This window comes from Oncorhynchus gorbuscha, linkage group LG07 (genome assembly GCF_021184085.1).
Source record: "Oncorhynchus gorbuscha isolate QuinsamMale2020 ecotype Even-year linkage group LG07, OgorEven_v1.0, whole genome shotgun sequence".
Classification (NCBI taxonomy): Eukaryota; Metazoa; Chordata; class Actinopteri; order Salmoniformes; family Salmonidae; genus Oncorhynchus; species Oncorhynchus gorbuscha.
This window is the reverse complement of record NC_060179.1, coordinates 59,895,072-59,909,910: the sequence shown is the minus strand read 5'-3', so window position 1 is coordinate 59,909,910 and position 14,839 is coordinate 59,895,072. Positions and strand designations below refer to the sequence as shown.

At 44.2% G+C, this 14,839-nt stretch overlaps 1 protein-coding gene across 4 annotated transcripts in view; it reads right to left on the bottom strand.

The window, feature by feature from the left end:
- Nucleotides 1–14,839, bottom strand: part of LOC124040125 (myosin phosphatase Rho interacting protein) — a 67,913-nt gene that overhangs the window by 14,502 nt on the left and 38,572 nt on the right. For 3 of the 4 annotated variants that reach the window (XM_046356993.1, XM_046356992.1, XM_046356991.1), the window contains exons 8-14: nucleotides 11,430–11,534; nucleotides 9,434–9,490; nucleotides 8,736–8,804; nucleotides 8,383–8,472; nucleotides 7,507–8,184; nucleotides 7,220–7,357; nucleotides 2,992–5,670 (exon numbers count right to left, since the gene is read on the bottom strand). In XM_046356993.1, the coding sequence (XP_046212949.1) occupies nucleotides 2,992–5,670; nucleotides 7,220–7,357; nucleotides 7,507–8,184; nucleotides 8,383–8,472; nucleotides 8,736–8,804; nucleotides 9,434–9,490; nucleotides 11,430–11,534 (3,816 nt within the window). The remainder of the gene's footprint in view (nucleotides 1–2,991; nucleotides 5,671–7,219; nucleotides 7,358–7,506; nucleotides 8,185–8,382; nucleotides 8,473–8,735; nucleotides 8,805–9,433; nucleotides 9,491–11,429; nucleotides 11,535–14,839) is intronic. The other variant, XM_046356994.1, reaches the window with a different exon arrangement.

The following is a 14,839-nucleotide window of genomic DNA, read 5'->3' as shown; positions in this document are numbered from 1 at the left end:
ACGCCGTCTTAGACGCCACTCCAGAATCTCCATTAAGATTAAATTGGGTTGAGATCTGGTTATTGAGAAGCTTCTTTCAAAGTGACAGATCTCTTCTTACAGTCATGCTAGCCGAAATAATGGGCAACTGGGCATTTTATACATGACCCCATGTTAAATGCTTAATTAACTCAATAACCACACCTGTGTGGAAGCACCTGCTTTCAAAATACATTGTATCTCTAATTTACTTAAGTGTTTCCTTTATTTTGGAAGTTACATGCATGTTTCTTTCCTGAGGTTTACAACCCATGCCATCTGCTTAGAAACTCTATTCAAGACTAATAAACACATGCAGAAAACAACAGCTCTTAAAACTATTCATATACAGTCGTGGCCTAAAGTTTTGAGAATGAAAATGTATATTTGTGTCACAAAGTCTGCTGCCTCAGTTTGTATGATGGCAATTTTCATATACTCCAGAATGTTATAAAGAGTGATCAGATGAATTGCAATTAATTGCAAAGTCCCTCTTTGTCATGCAAATGAACTGAATCCCCCCGAAACATTTCCACCGCATTTCAGCCCTGCCACAAAAGGACCAGCTGACATCATGTCAATGATTCTCTTGCTAACACAGGTGTGAGTGTTGATGAGGACAAGGCTGGAGATCACTCTGTCATGCTGATTGAATTTGAATAACAGACTGCAAGCTTCAAAAGGAGGGTGGTGCTTGGAACCATTGTTCTTCCTCTGTCAACCATGGCTACCTGCAAGGAAACACGTGCCGTCATCATTGCTTTGCACAAAAAGGGCTTCACAGGCAAGGATATTGCTGCCAGTAAGACTGCACCTAAATCAACCATTTCTCAGATCATCAAGAACTTCAAGGAAAGCGGTTCAATTGTTGTGAAGAAGGCTTCAGGGCGCCCAAGAAAGTGCAGCAAGCGTCAGGACAGTCTCCTATAGTTGATTCAGTTGCGGGATTGGGGCACCACCAGTACAGAGCTTGCTCAGGAATGGCAGCAGGCACGTGTGAGTGTATCTGCACTCCAGGAAAAACAGGGACAGACTGATATTCTGCAAAAGGTACAGGGATTGGACTGCTGAGGACTGGGGTAAAGTCATTTTCTCTGATGAATCCCCTTTCTGATTGTTTGGGGCATCTGGAAAAAAGCTTGCCTTGAGAAGACAAGGTGAGCGCTACCTTCAGTCCTGTGTCACGCCAACAGTAAAGCATCCTGAGGCCATTCATGTGTGGGGTTGCTTCTCAGCCAAGGGAGTGGGCTCACTCACAATTTTGCCTAAGAACACAGCCGTGAATAAAGAATGGTACAAACACATCATCCGAGAGCAACTTCTACCAACCATCCAGGAACAGTTTGGTGACGAACAATGCCTTTTCCAGCATGATGGAGCACCTTGCCATAAGGCAAAAGTGATATCTAAGTGGCTCGGGGAACAAAACATTGATATTTTGGGTCCATGGCCAGGAAACTCCCCAGACCTTAATCTCATTGAGAACTTGTGGTCAATCCCCACAAATTCTGACAAACTCCAAGCATTGATTATGCAAGAATGGACTGCCATCAGTCAGGATGTGGCCCAGACGTTAATTGACAGCATGCCAGGGCGGATTGCAGGGGTTTTGAAAGAGAAGGGTCAACACTGCAAATATTGACGCTTTGCATCAACTTCATATACTTGTCAATAAAAGCCTTTGACACTTATGAAATGCTTGTAATAATACTTCAGTATTCCATAGTTTTGTCAGATGTTACTATCTAAAGACACTGAAGCAGCAGACGTTGTGGAAATTAAATATTTGTGTCATTCTCAAAACTTTTGGCCATGACTGTACAGCTGGAGCCTGATCATAAATTACTTGTGTAATTCTAATACACATCTACAACATAATGTGATCTAGAGAGACCATGACAATGGAGGAAAACATTTTTACCTGGAAATACTCTGTAGTCAAAATATATTCAAACATTGGGTCTACGACATATGGAAACATCTGGGTAACTATACGTTTACATACAGTACCCAAGATTCTGGGTAGATGATCATCAGGGAATGACTTGTGGTTAGTAAACTTTTCAGTTGCGATTTGATCTTGCTTTACATTTCTTCCTTCTAAGCATCACTTTTCTAAAAAAGTAATTAGTCTAAGCTTCAAGTATTCGACAATGTTTTTGAATGCCTGTCAATTACCATGAATTGTTAAATCAGCAAGTCAGGAGGGGAAAAGTTGAACGTTTATAGCCAGTTAAAGCAACATCACAACATCAAAGACAAAAAGGTAAGCCCCATGCATCTTCAAATGCAGCTGATTTCATCCTCAAGAAAAAAAGCAATATATCCACCTCATTACCCAAATCATGTGTCTATTGAAGATAACTCAATAGTTAGACAGCTTTAAAAGGGGTTCAACCATTTGTCTTTGACACTTCTAATATACAACGCCTATTGAAGAAAGGAATCTGTAATCAAGCACATCAAACTGTGCCTTCTGAGGAACTCATTTCATCAGCAACTATACTTTATGGTATGATAAGGGGAAATTTAGCATTGGATGTGAAAATATGCTAATAGACACTATATAACATGACTTAAAAAATCAATTCTGTCAGCTTGACTTTCATGTTACTGTCTGACAGGTTCTGGTAAGTCTCTCTAGGCAGATGGGTTGCCTCCCACATTAACAATGTTCCAGTTGCCCTAGGTCTGGGAGTTCTAGTTAACTAACCTTTTCCTGTGAAACAAAATGGGTTCCTCAGCACAAAACTAGTGTCAACAACCACATGCACTGAACAGTGAATTAGTCAACCATGCAACATTGGATGATACTGTTTTACAAAGAAAAGGAAAGCAGAGTGAGCAGAGCAGGGTTCGAGGGGAAAGGGGGGTAAGGGCAGGTCGGAAGGGGTCGGGTAGGGTGGGGGTTGCCACAAGGAGACAGAAGGCATCACGGACGGAGGAACAGCAAGTACAAGGAATGGCTTCCACCTTCAGATTCTCCAGGTCTTTGTCGTATTTCAGCCGGAGGGTAGCTGCGTCGCCCTGGCGCTCCCTCCGCTTCATCTCTTCCGTCATGTTTGAGACCTGGGCCACCAGATCCTGGATTTGCTTCTTGAGGGCGGAGGTTGTGGAGGTCTCAGGGGACATCTTCCCATCCTCTGCCCCAGTGAGATAGCTTCCTCCTGGAGTGACATCCATCTGGTGGTGGAGCTTCTCCAGCAGAACACTCCTCTCCATCTCCTGTTTCTTCTTCAGGTTCTCCATGCAGACAGTCAGAGAGTCGATCTCCTTCACGTTCTCTTCACGTTCTAGACGCAATATCTCGGCCACCTTTGCCACTTCCTGTCTCAGCTTTTCTGTTTCCTGTGCGTAGACGTCCTTGATCTCCCGCAGCTCCAGCTTGTGCTTGGCCACCATGTCCTGTAGCTGAATGGCCTTGTCCAGGGAGTCAATGGGCTCTCCTTCGATCTGAATGTGTGTTATTTGTCTAGTATCTTCACTCATAGGACTTTCAAGGCTGGACAGATAATTCTGTATATCCACCATTTTGGATTGTAGATCTCGGTTCAGTTCTCTCAGTTGAGAGCAGTTGGCACAGTCGGAGTTGCCAATCGGACGTTTTTCAAGCATGGTTTCTTTCAGCTCTTTCTTGTGTTGGAACTTCAGCCTGCTTATGAGATAGGACATGTGGGCTTCTGTGGCGGCGTCTTCAAGGTGCTCAGACCATTGTTTCTTTAGTTTGCTGGAATCAAAGCTAGCTAGGACCAAGGACAGGAGCCTGTCATTAGTGGACGTCTCAATGGTGGAGGCAATTAGGTTCAATAAAAACACCTTATCTTGCAATGCCTCTGTTAAATCTTTCAAAATGAGAGTGTTGGTGTCGTTATCAAGCCAGCTGGACCAATTCAAAAGGTCTGCTTCCATGGTCTGTGCAGCCACAGTCATCTCATTATCAACTTCCATCTTTGGTCGAGGACAAATTCTGTTCATCAACAGCAACATGCTCTTCTCAGCTACCATACGCTCTGCCACATGCCTTTCAAAACTACATGCACTTTCACCTTCTGTCTCGCCTGGGTTAACCTCTACAGCACTTAACAGACGACTACAGAACTCTGCCTCGAATACCAACCTTTTCATTACTCTCTGACTTACTTCATCCGGCTCCTCTTCAAAGGACCCAAGGCAGTCTGTGATATGTAAAGTGCTTTTCATATCAATTAGTGTTTTGTCCACACTAATATCTACCTTCGCTAACACCTCTAATACCTGCCTAAGGGCCTCAGACTTCATCTTTACCCCACCTACTAATTGCTTTATAACACTTTCGTCTACTACCTGCCTCTCACTTGTCTGCATCATCTCTTCACTAACATTCACTTCTTGTTCCCCCCGAGCTGACTTTGCCTCTACCTCTAACTTTGCTCGCAACATCCTAATCTCATTCTCTGCCTCTACAAGTTTCTGACTCTGGAGTCTCTCAGATTCCTGGTTTCTAGTTTTAAGTTCAACCGTCTGAGCTTGAAGTTCTCTACAAAGATGCTGTGTGGACTGAAGGAGCGCTTCCTTTTCTAAGAGCTTGGCCTCTGTGGCCTCCAGCTGCTCTTTGAGTTTCTCCTTAGGGGGCTCATCGTCAACTTCCTTGGCCATTTGGAATCCCAGACCTTTGAGAGTGGCCTCTTTCAGCTGCAGTCTTCTCTCCGTGTCATTCAGGCTGTTTCCTAGCACCTCCAAGGTGACCAGCGCCTCATGAAGCTTCACAGACTTCTCATTCAGCTCACGCTCATAGAACTCCCTGTCGATAGCGTGGGCTTCGCTCTCCGCTAGTCTGGCCCTAACTCCGTTCAGCTCCTCTAGGACCAGTAGGTGCTGTTTCCCGCCTTGCAGGTTGATTAGCTCAGCTTTAAGCCTATCTATCTCCCTGTCTGCCTCAGTTAGTTGGTTCACTATCTCCTGATAGCGCTGGTGCAGCGCTCCATTTTCGCTCGTTAGAAGTTCGACCCTCTGGGACAAAGTCCTGATTGTGATCTCGTGGCTTTCAGAGTGCTCTTCATTTTGACACAGCGGTCCATAAGAGCTCTTCAGGCTCTCCACCTTCTGCTTCTGAACCCTTCCCAGCATGTCTTCCATGGTCAGGAGTCGTGATTCGTAATTGTGGATGCTTTCGCCCGCCCTGGCCAAGCTCTTCCTCATAATCTCGTTCTCTACCTCCTGCTGATACTTCCAGCTCTGCAAGAGCCTCTCGCAGCTACCCCTTTCTCCTATATCCTGACTACCCTCCAGACTGAATTCACTGTGAGATCCTAGCAATCTATCCAGTCCCTTTAGAGTCAGGAGCTTTCCTGAGATCAAGTCCTCTAACTCTTGAATAACGTCTGCACTATCTTTGATCAAAAAGCTGACGGTCTTTTCGACGGGTGGCTTTGATGGAGGCAGGCTGTTCAGAAGGGCTGTTTGGGGGTCGGGAAGGTAAGGTTCCTTGATGGAGAGGTGAGAAAGCGAGAGTCCAAGCTGTGCCTGCATATTGCGCTTTTTCAGTTCTTGTAGCTGAAGGAGCTCTTTGGTCTCCTGGTACTTCCTTGCTAAGCTCTGAGCTTGTGAATGAACCAGTTCTGGCCTCTTCGTCTGGGGCTCGATATCAGCCTCCAGAACCAAAGGGAGATCCAGCTTGGAAAAGGGGACCAGACAGTTGGTTAACACACACAGCGGGGTGAAAAAGGCTAGCTAAATTATTTTAGGTAATCCATCGATTATTTCACTCTGGATCCATAGAAATTAAACATTATGAAATCATAATAATTATAATTTTGACTACAAAATTATGTAACTAAACATAATGAGGCTCTCCACCTAATGATTAAAAACATTACAGAGGTAGAGTCCAGCTTCTATCATTTGGCTAAATTATTGGAATTCGAGCAATGGAAAGAGATTTAATGGCCACGGTTAGTGAATCACAAAAGAGCATGCACATTAAATGGTTAAGAGTTATTTCATGGGGTAAGTAATGCAAAATTAGTGCTAGGTGGTTTACTTAGAGATGAGTGGCATACCAGGTCCTAGGAATAAACAACGTTCTTGAAATCTCCTTTTTCTGAACTCTTCGTGTCTTTCACAAAAACAGAAACATTTCTCAAAAGGCACTCATTAAATTGCATCACATTGCGTAATTGCAAATGTAACAATGCAGGTACAATGTATGGTTCCAGTAAAACCCACAACATGAACAGGAAATGTATTATTTTCCTTTCTTATGAGGATGTCAATGACCAGTTTTGAAGGCTTCAGCAAAAACGCAAAGGTCAGCATAAATTGCCTACATTCCCTCTCTCCCTCTCGAAACATCATAGCCATCAACTCAAACATTTCAGTCCCCTTTTAACTGAATCTAATTTTGATTGTTACACAAACTATCAAAAAAAAAATGTCAATATGTGGTGAGGAATTCAAAAAGCAGCAATTCACCCACCATACGGATAGATTATCACCTCTCTCGCTCTCTCTTTTTCCCCTCATACAGACACACACACGCAAAATCCAATAGACAACTAACACCTGCATAATGGTATGGCTCACACATCAGTTAAAAGAAAACTGGATGGTCGGACAGTGGTTAATAAAATATGAAATGCATGCAAAACAATTCATAATGAGACAAGCCGAAAAGGTTTTATACAGTTCTGAGCCAAAAGTCATCATTTCAACAACTATGGCTGTACTGTTGAAGTCTAGTGGCCTAATGCATTCATGCCATTTACACCATTACAGGAACGTTGATAAGGAAACGTATCCGTCTAATGTTAATCATTCATTGAATGCATCACGTTCAATACACTAGCATGAGTTCATGACATCTGTCCTGCATCTAAAAAACAACAGCAAGAGGAGATGAAGAACCAGAAGAAGCTGTAAAAAGGAGTCAGAAAAACAAGACCTTCATGTTTCTCCTCACATGCAATGAACGGACTCATGCAAAGGCACACTCTGGAGCTGGTTTGTAGCTTTGATGTCAGTCAGTGATGTTTTCTCACAATAAAAATACAACATGCAAAGGAGGTTATGAAATGGAAGAAGAATGCACAGTTCAATCTGTACTTTGAGTTGATGAAATCGTAGCTCAGGTATGAACTCAACACGACTGCCTCTAGAGACTAAAACAGCTCTGAGGATGAGGAGGTGGAGGAGAAGAAGAAGCAGTTAGAGCTGTGGGGCTTACCGGGGAGATATATCCGGTGCGGACGTGCTGCTCTCTCTCCAGAGCAGTCTTCAGCTGGACCTCCAGATTGTGTTTGTGCTGGTTGGAGTTGACCAGCTGCTGGTGACAGCTCTCCAACTGCAGCTTCAGCTCTTCTACCTGTGAGAGGCACCACAGAACAGACAGGGTGAAAATGAGGAAACAAGGAGAGCACTGATCAAGAACCCAATCTTTTACATTGCATTGATCTCGGTTCAAGTGAACCACATGCGCACTCACATACACATGTACACAAAACCCATATTCACCCCTTTCTTGTAGCTCTCCAGCAGTTTCTCCAGCTCGGCCGTCTCCCTGGTCTGCAGTGTCGAGGGCAGAGGTACCCTCCTCTCATCCCTGATGGGTGTCTGCTCCACCTGCTGCCAGTGCTGCTCGATCTCCTCCTCCACCTTCTGCTGCCTCTCCAGGGAGGGGGGACCCCCACTCTCACCCCCAGGGCTGCCTTCACTCCCTCCCCCACTCTCATAGTCCATTCTCCCAACCTCGGAGCCTGCTGGTTGGTCCACGGAGGAACTAGTCACAGACTCATACCTCCTCCTTCGTTCTTCCCGCCTCTGGCTCCGATCGGGGTCTCCTAGGTCAGTCTGCAGGGGCTCGGCCTCCTGGGCCCGCTGCTGAGCCAGAGCCTGGGCGATGGGTCGGAACTCGGCCCAGTCGAAGGTCTTGGAACGGCCCTCTCGCCGGCGCTCGCGGGCCCGACTTTTCTTGGGGCCTGGCCCTGGCTCCCGCTCCATGGACGAGGCTTCAGAGGAAAGGGAGTCCTGGGTCACGTCGGGCCGAACCAGTCCCTCCAGTGGGGAGAAGGAGCCGTGGTTGCTTGCCACATCCGGAGCAGTGGAGGGTCTGACATTTTTCATGACAGCCTGGATCCAGTTCCTCCTTATGCCTGCAGTCATGGCCGACAGGGTGTGCATTCCCTCCTGGGTCTGAAGAGGACAGTTGGGGCGTTAGATTCAAACTGTGCTATTAACTGCTGCACTATTTGGGTGATAGTAAAAGGGGTGTGTTACATCCCTACATTGAAGAGCTTTTAAATAATAATTTAAAAAAGTGAATACATAAATGCAAATCATTGTTATTACATAAAGATAATCGGAGGTTGTACACGAGGGATTGGGGCTTACATGTATCTGGAAGCCGTAGTTGCGTTGAGCCTGGTATTCAGTGACATTATAACACGTAGACAGGTCTATTTCCCCATCCAGATCTGAAGCCTGCAATACAGCAACATAACAGATGATGAAAACAAAATCAGGAAGACAGAATAGACTCTTATCGGCACTGCAGGAGTTGGGAGTTGGAGAATATACATTTTTTAACTGGGTACTTACGAAGATATCAATAGGAAACCAAAACTGTATTGGCAAACATGTATTCCATCTCTTTAAAGATAACTACTACTGCCATTGCTGCTGTTGGTGGTCACAGTTAAAACTAGGACGAATGACCAGTCTAGGTGGATTGAAAAATAGGTCACCTCTTCAGCAATGGAGTCCTTGTAGTATCCGAGGCTGTGGTCTGTCAGTACGAACCAATACTTCTTCCACTGTTCACAAAAGGAGAGAGGGAACACAGGTCACAGAGTTCACTGGGAATACAGAAACTGTTCTGTTACTGCTGTAGACGGAGCAAAAAACATACATTTAGTGCCAGAAACTAAGAAAAATAGAGTAATGACATGGCTTCTGTGTGCAATACACACAGCAAAGAGAAAGACCAGAACAAACCCCTATGACAGCAGAGGAGACTGAAGTGATGTTGGTAACCCTCTGAAAAGTAACGATTTCTATGAAAGCTTAATGTTAATTTAGACCGTATAATATAGCGTTGGAGCATCAGTCTACACAATAAACACAGCTGTAAAAAGAGAAGCACCACATTACCCTTTCAACTTTCACCCGTTGAAGCTGTGCCATCAAAGCCTGGCTGGCTCATGGTACTAAAAGGCCATAGAATGCTACAGACATTCTGGTATGTTCTAGGTGAATGTTCAGACAACCGCTTGAACTTCAACTGACTGCCTACTTTGATAAACTCACCAAACAAAAAAGTGCCATTTTCAAATCTCATGGCATCAATAAATGTTATTTCTTCAAGCGTTTAAATTTCCCTGAAACAGTAGAAAAGCAACATCAGTTGTTCTGGTGAAGTTCCTAGGTTGTATTTCTTGCTTACATGTCCTTGCTCATCCAGCTTCACCATCCAACCTTTCTTGAAGTTCAGCAAGTCAGGCTGGAATGAGAAACAAATATTCTCAGCATTATTACACACCATCCCTAAAAGCAGAACACAAAATGTAACCTCTTTAAAAATGCCAATTAAATCAACCTGTGGTCTAGTGGCAGTCTAGTGAACCCACACAGTAAGATCATGCAAGATGAACCAAGAGATGCTGAAACACACAGATACTAAACTTGCAGCCTTTTAAAAACCACAGCCTCTCTCGGTTCCACTTAGGACTCCATCATTTTAACAGGTCATACTTACAGGCACCCACAGCTGAAAGAAAAGTATGAATTAACCCGACTAAGCGACTAGAGTACATAGCTGACAGAAGCATTTTAAATCCAACATGCTACATTTTCTGCACTTTGTTACTTAAGATGGTAACATATTTAGACAATTTAGAAAATTTGTAATGACTATCGCAAACATTTGTAAGGTTCAAAAAGTCCCTTCAGTTAACTTTGGTCAACCTTCAAAACAAAACTTGATGTCTGAGAAAGAGCAGGAAAACATCCTCCACATGCTGGTTCTGCGCGAGGTAGGAGTTTCCCCTGATCACATATCTAGGATCAGATTACCTTACCACCAATCTTACCATATACATTAGGAGGATACAATAATAAAACTGTCCCTGGACCAGTGGTTAGGGGAAATGTGTACCTACTCCATTCAGCATCACAGAGCCTTCTGTACAAGTCCAATAAAACAGTTCATGTCTGTTGTGTTTTCACACAGTGGAAGAAAACACACAAAGTGCCCTGGGGAAGCAGTGCTGGTTTGTGACACACACACACACACACACACACACACACACACACACACACACACACACACACACACACACACACACACACACACACACACACACACACACACACACACACACACACACACACACACACACACCAGAATGGGTGCCGACACACAGAGGCCTAGGGGCCATGGCCGAACACATGAGTAGCAAGAAGATAACCTGGACAGGAGAGGAGACTGTGCTGCCCCCTGTAGCATGGAGGACTGCATTAGGACATCCAGGACACCAACCAACCTGCTCTGAAACAGTATGTCCTAACCACATCACCCACCACAGTGCCCTTGACTGTCCGTTAGTTTACAGTATAATCATCTAACATCCCAGTCATAAAAGCCCTGGTCACAAATACAGCCCCAAAAAAGTAGGAAGTAAAAGAACCCCCAAAATACCTAATGACTTCGTCAAAGTCCACGAGGTGCAGACTAATCGATAATCAGTTTATGAAACTATAACAATCCCTTGATGGATAATTTCATTGAACCAACAAAAGGCACTCTGTGTACCAATATGGGTTCATTCATTCATTACTACAACCAAGCCAGGAGTATAATTTCCCAACCAAAGCTGCTGTAACGACATGATGTTCTAGCCAAAAACTCCAGTACCACGTGTTTAAAATGTTTAGTGCTTTAATAGGACACAGTGGCTCATTATCATAACATTTACACTAGCTAAGGCCTGCTGGGCCCTTTCTCAACCCAAATACTCTTAACCCTGTTACCCAACCCTTATACCCACAATGTTACCCAACCCTAAGTTTTAGATGCACTAGGTTAAGTAACTCACCCCACCCCCACACTATTGTTAAGTGACCCCACCAATTTGTAAGTCGCTCTGGATAAGAGCCCTAAATCAACTCAGCCGGGCTAAAGTCCTGGCGTTGCTGATGACCTCTAACCCCGCAGCTTTAGGAGAACAGCAGAACTATTGTGGTGTTGTCTGGTCTTGGAGAGAAAGCTCCTTCAGCTTAGCCCACACATACAAGAACACGCACACACACCTTAGGTAAACAACGCTCACTGATTACAATGTTTTCCGTTTCAAACCCTCCCTGGTGTGTGTTTGAGTAGGCACACCCTGAGAGGTAACGTAGTAAGACGGAACGACAGAAGAGAGAAAAAAGGGACTAACGGTCATGACAGACTCGGTGGTCCTGCGGTCCAGGGACTTAGCTCGTCTCTGAGGGGGCAGAGTGGAGGGGAAGTCCAGACTCTGGCCCAGGTCATGTCTCTGCTCCTGAAACACACAACATGACGTCAATACTACAGAAGCCGTGTGTCAAAATAGCTCGTGTCATGAGCCCAATTCCCTTTCTCCCAGTTTTCCCTCACACTTTTACAGAACAGTCTACCTACCAAACATATTGTAGCCTTCATTTCTGTGGTATGCAATTTGTTTTTATGAGAAGAACAATCCTCCCATGTGAACAGTTTAACATGTGCTAACATCTCTCTGCTCTGTCACAAGAACAAGTTTTTTTTTTTAACAGAATCACACATTTTCTAACATGGAACTGAACCCAACAGCCTTTCACTGAACCAGAGAATGGAAACAAAGACAATGCTCTGATGCAGGAGAAAACAAGCCTCATCCAGGAGCAGTGTGTTTCAGAAAGAACGAGAGAGAAAGAACAGTAGAGATAGAAACAGAGAGGAGAGGAGAGAGAGAACAGTAGCGATAGAAACAGAGAGGAGAGGAGAGAGAGAACAGTAGCGATAGAAACAGAGAGGAGAGGAGAGAGAGAACAGTAGCGATAGAAACAGAGAGGAGAGGAGAGAGAGAACAGTAGCGATAGAAACAGAGAGGAGATGAGAGGGAGAGAACAGTAGCGATAGAAACAGAGAGGAGATGAGAGGGAGAGAACAGTAGCGATAGAAACAGAGAGGAGATGAGAGGGAGAGAACAGTAGCGATAGAAACAGAGAGGAGAGGAGGGAGAGAACAGTAGCGATAGAAACAGAGAGGAGATGAGAGGGAGAGAACAGTAGCGATAGAAACAGAGAGGAGATGAGAGGGAGAGAACAGTAGCGATAGAAACAGAGAGGAGAGGGAGAGAACAGTAGCGATAGAAACAGAGAGGAGAGGAGAGAGAGAACAGTAGACAGAAACAGAGGAGAGAGAGAGAGAACAGACGAGACAGAAACGGAGAGGAGAGGGAGAGAACAGTAGCGATAGAAACAGAGAGGAGATGAGAGAGAGAACAATAGACAGAAACTGAGAGGAGATGAGAGAGAGAACAGACGAGACAGAAACGGAGAGGAGAGAGAACAGTAGAGATAGAAACAGAGAGGAGATGAGAGGGAGAGAACAGTAGCGATAGAAACAGAGAGGAGATGAGAGGGAGAGAACAGTAGCGATAGAAACAGAGAGGAGAGGGAGAGAACAGTAGCGATAGAAACAGAGAGGAGAGGGAGAGAACAGTAGCGATAGAAACAGAGAGGAGAGGGAGAGAACAGTAGCGATAGAAACAGAGAGGAGAGGAGAGAGAGAACAGTAGACAGAAACAGAGGAGAGAGAGAGAGAACAGACGAGACAGAAACGGAGAGGAGAGAGAACAGTAGAGACAGAAACGGAGAGGAGAGGGAGAGAACAGTAGCGATAGAAACAGAGAGGAGAGGAGAGAGAGAACAGTAGACAGAAACTGAGAGGAGAGAGAGAGAGAACAGACGAGACAGAAACGGAGAGGAGAGAGAACAGTAGAGATAGAAACGGAGATGAGAGGGAGAGAACTGTAGAGATAGAAACAGATAGGAGAGGAGAGAGAGAACAATAGACAGAAACTGAGAGGAGAGAGAGAGAACAGTAGACAGAAACTGAGAGGAGAGAGAGAGAGAACAGACGAGACAGAAACGGAGGAGAGAGAACAGTAGAGATAGAAACGGAGATGAGAGGGAGAGAACAGTAGAGATAGAAACGGAGATGAGAGGGAGAGAACAGTAGAGATATAAAAGGAGAGGAGACAAACACACCCCGCAGAGACCCCGGACAGCAACACAATTAGACCCAACCAAATCATGAGAAAACAAAAAGATAATTACTTAACACATCGGAGAGAATTAACAAAAAGAACAGTAAACTAGAATGCTACTTGGCCCTAAACAGAGTACACGGTGGCAGAATACCTGACCACAGTGACTGACCTAAACTTAAGGAAAGCTTTGACTATGTACAGACTCAGTGAGCATAGCCTTGCTATTGAGAAAGGCCACCGTAGGCAGACCTGGCTCTCAAGAGAAGATAGGCTATGTGCACACTGCCCACAAAATGAGGTGGAAACTGAGCTGCACTTCTTAGCCTCCTGCCAAATAAGTGACAATATTAGATTACACAGATCCACAAAGAATTCGAAAACAAACCCAATTTTGATAAACTCTCATATCTACTAGGTGAAATACCAGTGTGCCCTCACAGCAGCACGGTTTGTGACCTGTTGCCACAAGAAAAGGGCAACCAGTGAAGAACAGACACCATTGTAAATACAACACATATTTATGCTTATTCATTTTCCCTTTTGTACTTTCACTATTTGCACATCGTTACAATACTGTGTATATATACATATGACATTTGAAATGTCTTTATTCATTTGGAACCTCTGTGAGTGTAATGTTTACTGTTCATTTTTGTATTGTTTATTTTACTTTTGTTTATTATCTACCTCACTTGCTTTGGCAATGTTAACATACACGTTTCCCATGCCAATAAAGCCCTTGAATTGAGAGAGTGTGTGTAAGTGCAGGTGGGATGATGTTTACTGAAAGTGCCCTTGTGCTTGACAACACAGACAGGACAAACTGGTCATAAAAACAGCTCTCTTCTGGGGGCTCTTTGGCCCGGGACACCTTTTGGAGGAACATTTTGGGCACAGTCTCTCTCTTTGAGGTCTTTCTGTTGTTGGTCCTACAACAGAGGCGTTTTGTCCCGGCAAGGGCAGAGTGGGAAAGGGAAGTTAGTATCATCACGGGAATCCAGCCACATAATGGAAACTGGAAATGAATACAGCACACTCTCCAGATCCTTTGACCTCTAACCAAAAGAAGGACACACAGACAGACACAGAGAGAAAAAAAAAATATATATATATATATTACACACACGAGACAGAAAAAGTCTGCTTCATGTGCGACAGCTCACAGAATCTAACAAAGCTCCTATTTTAGAGATCCAGTGCTGTGTCATTTCAAATCAAACTGTATTTGTCACGTACACACATGTTAAAGCAGCAGCAGTGAAATGCATGTTTCTAGCCCGAGCAGTGCAATAAATGTAACAGTACAACACTAATACACTAATTATTTTTCAAAAATAACAAAAAAAAAAAGAAACACGGGGATGAAGAAATATCCGGGATACAAATACAAGGTGTGTATAGACAGTATGGACAATATACAGTGTGTGTATAGACAGTATGGACAATATACAGTGCCTTTCATTAAGTATTCACAACTCCTTACTTACACATTTTGTTACGTTACAGCCTGAATTTAAAACTAAATTGGGATTTTGTGTCACTGATCGACACACATTACCCCATAATATCAA